The 7,673-nt window shown below is 50.6% G+C and overlaps 1 protein-coding gene across 1 annotated transcript in view; it reads left to right on the forward strand.

Annotated features, from left to right (window-relative positions):
• Positions 1-1,760: 1,760 nt before the first annotated feature.
• Positions 1,761-7,673, forward strand: part of LOC104626878 (ovotransferrin-like) — a gene marked incomplete at both ends in the record, with an annotated part of 6,514 nt that continues 601 nt past the window's right edge. Inside the window, 8 exons of the mRNA XM_010294906.1 lie at positions 1,761-1,924; positions 2,137-2,245; positions 3,576-3,767; positions 3,973-4,108; positions 4,537-4,592; positions 5,852-6,021; positions 6,142-6,328; positions 7,393-7,547. Coding sequence (XP_010293208.1) covers positions 1,761-1,924; positions 2,137-2,245; positions 3,576-3,767; positions 3,973-4,108; positions 4,537-4,592; positions 5,852-6,021; positions 6,142-6,328; positions 7,393-7,547 — 1,169 coding nt within the window. The remainder of the gene's footprint in view (positions 1,925-2,136; positions 2,246-3,575; positions 3,768-3,972; positions 4,109-4,536; positions 4,593-5,851; positions 6,022-6,141; positions 6,329-7,392; positions 7,548-7,673) is intronic.

Below are 7,673 nucleotides of genomic sequence, written 5' to 3' on the forward strand. Positions count from 1 at the left end.
CGAGAGCAAGACCTCCCTGCCAAGCCCGCACGTGTGTTGGGTTAAACCTGAAGGCGGTGACAATAAAACAGAGCTTAAATAGCGACAGACTCCGCACCACGCTCCCCGCTCCGCTCCTGCGCCGCGCCGTCCCGCTGCTGCGGCTGCGCTTTGCTCGGGCTCCTGTGGATTTTATGCCTAAGTTGTGCCACTGCAGAGCTGGCTCTGCTGGAAGAGGTGATTTCTCTCTCCTCTCTCTGCTCACAGTTTTGGCGGGCAGCGGGCAGGTATGTGAGGGGAAAGAGGGGTCCCCTTCTCGGGGTGGGCAGTGGGTCTCTTCTGATCCCCCATCTGCTGTCTACGCCTGGCCTGGGGACCACTGCCTGTGAGGGGAAAGAGGGGTCCCCTTCTCGGGGTGGGCAGTGGGTCTCTTCTGATCCCCCATCAAGTGTGCGGGTGATTACTGTCCTCTGGTGGGAAGTGCTCCCTGTGCCGCTGGCCCCGGGAAGTCCTCGAGCACCTTTGCTGAGTACCAGCACGCAACGATGTCTTATTAACGGTGAAGGGTCCTTCCTCCTCCCCGGCATGGAAGGAGCCAAGAGGTTGCCCCTGCGGCAGCGGCCGTGGCCTTCCGGCTCCCGTTGCCTTCCCAACGTTCACCAGTGCAGCCAGGCTGACTCCCTCAGGAGGTCCCCATCCAGCCTCTGCCCAGGGCAGGATGGGTGCCAGCACTAGATTTAAGGTGACCACGGCTTCGTGCAGCCAAGACTTGAAAAACGTCGATGGCGGCAGTAGCAATGAAAGCTAAGGATTCTCCCTGTGGCCAAATTCAGGAGGAGGGGAGGTGTCTGCTAGCGGGGTTATGGCTCAAAAATCAAGTAAGAGAGACTATTTCGGAGGTGAAAAAGAAAATGGAAGCAGCACAGGTTAATTTGGAGATGTTTGAATGAAACGTGCTCTCAAGGGTTTGGAGGGAGCGAGCTGTGCATACAGCCTCTCGGTCTGCACAATCGTCCCAGGAAGGGGCAGGGTTAAGGTGAAGCGTGCAGCACGGGCTGGCCATATACTTTAACTGCAATTTTCCAGCATTTCTGGTGCTTAGGGTGGTGTTTAGGTTGCTGAAGGAGGTGTGAGTCTATGTCCACCTGAGGTCTTTCCCTTGCTCCGGCCTCCCAGAGCAGCCAGTCAGCTGCATTTACTGGTTGGGGGAACTCTTAGGAGAGAGGACTGTGGAGGTGCTACAGCATCTCTGTGACTGGGTGTAGTGGACGAGGTGAGATATAAAGAGACAGTTAAATATATCAGATCATCTAGCTGCCAAGGGGCTCACGTGTGGCAACGGACTGAATATAGTCGGGCCAGGTCAGAGCTGCTCTCCCTCTGGGGTTATTTGCAAAGATACTGCTTCAGCGGGCTGCCTTTTCTCTCCCTTTTTGCAAAGGCCTGAGGTTGATTTCTGTTAAGTGTGTGGATTTGTTCTCCTGCTCCTGTGGGTGTTGCCATGAGCTCAGGCTGCTTGAATCACGATGCTGTGCGGGACATCCATTACCCGGGGACAGGAATGATCCTCCTGGATGTTCCTGAAGGTGCACACGTCAGGCAAGAAAGAAACGGCCTCCCTGCATGACTTAGGGGATGCGCAAGGGAGATCCTGCACCCGGCCATCACAGGAGGCCAGGACTACAGGGAACTAGAGATGGTGTATTCACAGAGATGCTTCTTCTTTCCACGTGGTGCCTTCCTGCCTCTCAGAGACTGTTTATTTCTGGTTCTTTCTACAGCTCTGTGTTTTGCTGCTCCCCCCAAGACAAGCGTCAGATGGTGCACAATATCCTTAGCAGAAGAGAACAAATGCCATAGCCTAAGGGACCTCATGCAACAAGAGGGTGTTTCATTGACTTGCCTGCAGAAACCAACGTACCTCGACTGCATAAAAGCCATATCGGTGAGTGGGCAGCAAGTATCTGTGCTGGGCACTGAGGATGTTTCAGCAGCCTGGAGAAGATTGGGGTTTCCTTTGAGTCACTGGTCGTGACCTGTGATTCCCCTGCAGAGAAGGACTCATGCACAAGGATCCGGGGGAAGCTCCAGGGAAGCGTTTTTTCCCTCATGCATCCCTGCTCTTTGTTTATTGACCGAAATCTTTTTGTTGTTTAGAATAATGAAGCAGATGCCATTAGCTTGGATGGTGGTCAAGTTTTTGAGGCAGGCCTTGCCCCGTACAAGCTGAAGCCCATTGCTGCTGAGGTCTACGAACAAAGTGGAGGTACATTTTCATGCAATATTTTTAAGCCAAGCGGTGTTAACAAACCAATAGCGCAAAGGCCATCCTTTCCACGCAGAGCTCCCACATTACTTCTGTTGGGTGTCTGAGATATTGCTCCTGGCTTCCAAATCCCAGAAGGGAAGGGCCTGGGGGCAGTTACATCAAAATGTGAATCATCACCCACGGCCATAGAGTCACTGCAATGGGAAGGGGCAGAGCCAGTGCCCGTTTCTGACGTTAGCTGCGATGAAAGTCACTGATCCTGTGACGATGCAGTGGCCCTGGAAGGAGAGCACCATGAGCAGAAATCACGGTCATCCCGAAGCATGGCATAAAAATTGCGTAGGTCCCAGAGATCTGCTTTCAATGACCTTCAGCTACCCAGGTAGAACACTGAGGTAGGTAGCACAGATAACCTGTGTATCTTCCTGTGAAGTCATCAAGACAAAAAAAAAAAAAAGATTGAAGAGGCAGCAGCTTTGCCATTAGTGGTTGTGGAGGAACACCCAGTTGAGATTACTGAGGCAAGAGGTGCAGGCAGTGCACAGAAAAAAGAAGAAAAGCATAAAAACTGCTCTGCAGCAATCCCTTCTGATAAGAGTGAGCTGTGTTGCTCCATCCTTGCTCACCTTCTATACTGTCCTTCATCTCTCCCATCTTTCTCTTGGGAGCCCAACAGATGCTGTTTCTCCATTTTTGTCTTTCTTGCCTCATGCAATCCCACCGAGTCCAAAGCTCCCATTTTCTTTTGACCTCTGCTCTGGAGTTCAGCCTGTTTGTACACAACATTCAGGATCAAAGCAACACAGCAGAGTCATTCCCAACACAGTAGCTAAGACGTTAAATGGAAGGCTGTGGTCTCTACCACCGCTCAGACTAAGTCACTGTATACATGCATAGCATGTGGTGGACTAGGTATAATTCTAAAGACTAAATGTGGAATTTCATTCTTGCAAGGCTTACATACATGCTTCAGTGGGCAACAGCATTTGAGAAAAGACTTGCCAAAGAAGATTTGCCAAAAAGACTTGCTGAAACACCCTTACAAAACTATGGGAACATCTAATGTCTGTCCAGTGGCAAAGCATTTTGTGTGTGATGATAGTTTTTTCAGGTCACTTACCATTACACGTTACAATGCACAGGGTTGGTTCGATGTTGGCAGTGTAGCTCACCCCAAAGAAAATGGGAAAACCATGAGTGTTCAAGCAAAATTTCTAGTTATTTGGAAGTGCAGCACTTTATTGGCCGAAATTGGGGGTTTGGCAGGATTTGAAATGTTCCCAAGTCCTGCTTTCTCATTGCTTTCCTGCTTTTTCCTGCGCTGCAGGTTCCACAACCAGCTACTACGCCGTGGCTGTCGTGAAGAAAGGAACGGACTTCACAATAAAAAACTTGCGGGGCAAGACCTCCTGCCACACAGGCCTGGGCAGGTCTGCCGGATGGAACATCCCCATTGGGACGCTCCTCCACCGGGAAGACATCAAGTGGGATGGCAAAGACTCAGCCTCCATCGAGCAAGGTGAGGTGGAAAGGGCGAGACAAAGGGGCTGATGTTAAGCCAGGGGCGGTGGCACAGTGAAGGCGATGTTGCCCGATCTTCTGCGGAGGTCCAGAGGTGGCTCACAGAGCAAGTCGAGCCACTGACACTCTTTATGCATCCCATACCTTCCAGGTCCTTGTAAAAGTGAATTCTAGACTAACTATTGCTTCTTTCTCATCCGCAGCGGTGGCCAATTTTTTCTCTGCCAGCTGTGTGCCTGGTGCCACCACCGAACAAAAACTGTGCCGTCAGTGCAAGGGGGACTCCAAAACCAAATGCTCCCGCACAGCACCTTATTCTGGATATTCTGGGGCTTTTCAGTGAGTGAGAGTTGTTTTTCCTTCGGGGAAATATTCCAGCCCTGACACATGCAAGTTTTCGTTGTATCGGGGAGGCTGTGTTGTTGTCACGGGTCCTGAGGAGACTGAATTTATAGAAGAACTGGGAGTGCTTGTAATTAAGGAACCAGTTAGTGATAACTGGCTGGCAACTAGCGGGAGGCAGCTGGGTCGCATGGTTTTGCACAGACTTAAGAATACACAGCATTAGCGTTGTGCCAAGTCTAACTGGGCTTCTTGAGCGTTACTTCTCTGCCGTTACATTTTCTTCCCTGCCAACATAGCTTTTTTTTTAGGGAAGACTGCTGCTCTATGGTTGGAGTTTATGCCAAAGTCATTTGCTGAAACAGGAGACAGGGAGCCACAATGCCTGTTTCTTTTAACATCTCTTCTGTTCCTCCCACCTGCAGCTGTCTGAAAGACGGAAAAGGGGACGTGGCCTTTGTGAAACACACAACTGTTCAAGGTAGGCCTGCAAGAGATCTTTCTCTCCTTTCCAGTCCAACCTCTTGCTGCCGCTCCATCCTGCAATTAGTCTGCACCATGCAGACTTTCATTCCGCTCCAGATTTGCCCCAAACTTCTTCTTTCATCTCTAGAAACATGTTTTGCACCCTGTAGGGCTCACTCATCCTTGTTCCTGAAAAATACGGTTGTGGTGGGGGCCACTTTAGGGTCCTTCTTTGAAGAAGGAAAACCAGCTTGATTTAAGTCCAATGGTCTTATCATTGGTGCTGTAACTTAGAGCCAGCTGTAACATTATCACAGCAAATGCAGGGTGAGCAACTGTGTAGGTCATTACGCTCACCCATCCCTCTGGGAGGGATTTTGGAGGGAATTCAGCCCACAGCTGAATTAGAGAATTAGAATCAGAGAGTTCACTAACTCTGCACCTCTTGGAGACTGAAGATTTCCAGGACCTGCGGTGAGCTCGGTGGAGGGCCACCAAGATGGTCATGGGGCAGGGACACTTGTCCTGCAAGGAGATGCTCAGGGGGGTGTAGATATGGCTTAGGGGGGACCTCAGAGCAGCCTACCTCTGCCTCCAAGGAGGTTAGCCAGAAGGTGGAGCCAAGATCTTTATGGAGGCAGACAGTGGAAAGACAAGAAACAATAACCATAAACTGAAACAAGAGAGGTCTGGATATAAGAAGAAATTTTTTTCCCCTTGAGGACAGTCAAGTAGTGGGACAGGTTGCCCAGGACAGCTGTGCACTCTCCATCCTTGGAGGTTTTCAAGTGCCACCTGCAGCAACCTGGATGTGTTGGACACCTTCAGAGGTCCCTTCCCACCCGAATTCTCCTGTAACCCTGTGACCTCTGACCTGGGCTCTGTTTTCAGCCTTGACACTACTGGCCTTCACAGACCGCCTGCGGCTCCTGACCTCTTCAATCCATTTGTACGGTGTTTGTAAATCTATTTGTATTCGTATCTATTTGTACACGCCTGATGTCTAGGCGCTACTGCCACATAAACCCTCTTACTGTCAGGTTAGTTATGGCAGAGGCAGAGATAAATCTCTCTTTCACGGGCACTGCCTTCATATGGCCACGACGACCCCAATACCGTCGCAAGGCGGGTGCGTGCAACCCATCTTCTTCCCTCATCTCCCGGGAATTCTCCCCTGAGCTTCTGCAGAAATAAATTCATTACCAAGCTGTCCCAGAATGGCTTGTCTGTCTATTTTCATGGTGATGCAGCTCATGGTTCCCTCCTTTCCTCCAGAAAATGCCCCGGAGGAGAAGGATGAGTACGAACTGCTGTGTCTGGATGGCAGCCGCCAGTCCGTGGACAACTACAAAGCCTGTCACTGGGCCAGGGTGCCTGCTCACGCTGTTGTGGCTCGAGACGATAGCAAGGTTGATGACATCTGGAGCTTCCTCTCAAAAGCACAGGTATCGTCAAGCTCTTCTTTCCTTCCCCTTGCATCCCTTCTTCTGTCCCCTGGCTTCGCTTGCTCTCTCCAGCTTTCCAGGTGCTTTCATCATCTGCTGATTATTTTTCTCTCGCGGCAGGAAAAGTTTGGCGTGGGCACAACCAGCACCTTCCAGCTCTTCGGGCCACCTGGCAAGAAGGACCCAAGCCTGAAAGACTTGCTTTTCAAAGACTCCGCTATACAGCTGAAGCGTATCCCACCACTGATGGATTCCCAGCTCTACCTGGGCTTTGAGTATTACAGTGCCATCCAGAGCCTTCAGAAAGGTAGGCAGGACATGAAATACTAAATGTCGTGTCCGTATGAGATGCACTGAAGAGGTGGAATCAGCATATACGTCTGGGGAAAGGAACACAATTTTTTCACAGACAGACAGTATTCTCTGCAAAATATTTACTGGGAAAGGTATTCTACCTAAAAATCACACGATCTTCACAGACTTCACTTACATCAACAAAAGGAATTTGTTGACGCCAAAGTCAAAAAAACATCATCACCACACTGACAAAGGTGGAAAATTTACACGCACCCCACCCCTCGTCCTTTCACCACGATTACAGCAACAAAAATCGCCCACAGTTATTCTGCCGGTGGTAGGGATCGGGGCGTGGTCCAAAATGCTGCTTTAGAAAAGCCATTTCTGGGGCGTAAGAGGAAGGAACATCCCAGGACACCACCTCCAGTATTGGCCACTTGAGGAAAACAGTGTCCTTTATTTCCGTCTAGACTCATCAAGCATTTACTGATGTCCTAGCTGGCTTTCTGAGAGCCAAATGGCCCCCAAAATCCACCTAAAATGTATAGCTGCTCAGAGATCTCTGCGGTAGCCTCAGCCGCTATGGCATAAGGGAAGGGGGTGCATGGACTTCACGTAGCGTCAGAACAGATTGTTCAAATGCCACTTCACAGAAACATAACTAGGTTGCATTCTTACAGCTCGGTCTGGTCTTAGTCTCATGGTTGTCCGGACCGCGAGGTCCGGAGAAATGCGGAATATGTTATAGGTGGCAATATCAAGCACTATTAGGTTTAGTGGTTGCGATGTTTTTAGCTAACACGATTCTGCGTGAACAGCTGGTGTTCGGCAGAAATTCTCCTTCCTGACCTGTAAGTTGATTTTTGAGTATCCTTCAGCTTAAGAATCGCCTCCTCCGCTCACGCCAGCCCGGGGCTTTTCAAACGAGAGCCTCTTGCACGGGGCAGCAGCAGGTCGGTGTGTACCGGTGGTCTCAAGGCTGAGCCCTACGCACCCCGAAAGCAGCTGGCTTGCAGCCTTGTTGTTCGGCGGGGCTCTGGGCTTATCCCTTTTTGTCCTCTGCCGGTTTTCCAGACCAGTTGAACTCCAACCGCAGAGAAAACAAGACACGGTGGTGCGCAGTCGGCAAGAATGAGAAGAGCAAGTGTGACCTCTGGAGTGTGGTGAGCAACGGGGAGGTGGAGTGCACCGTGGCCGAAAACACCAGGGACTGCATTATCAAGATCATGGTACGGCTTTTTTTTCCCTTTTCTTCTCCCTGTGGGCCTTTCAGATGCAGAGCAGCGTTGCTTCTTTCAGCCTGGGAATAGATGGGGTGGAGGGCGGGGCGGGGGGAGCAGACTTTAAAATAAAAT

This window comes from Phaethon lepturus, unplaced genomic scaffold (assembly GCF_000687285.1).
Source record: "Phaethon lepturus isolate BGI_N335 unplaced genomic scaffold, ASM68728v1 scaffold29319, whole genome shotgun sequence".
NCBI lineage: Eukaryota > Metazoa > Chordata > Aves > Phaethontiformes > Phaethontidae > Phaethon > Phaethon lepturus.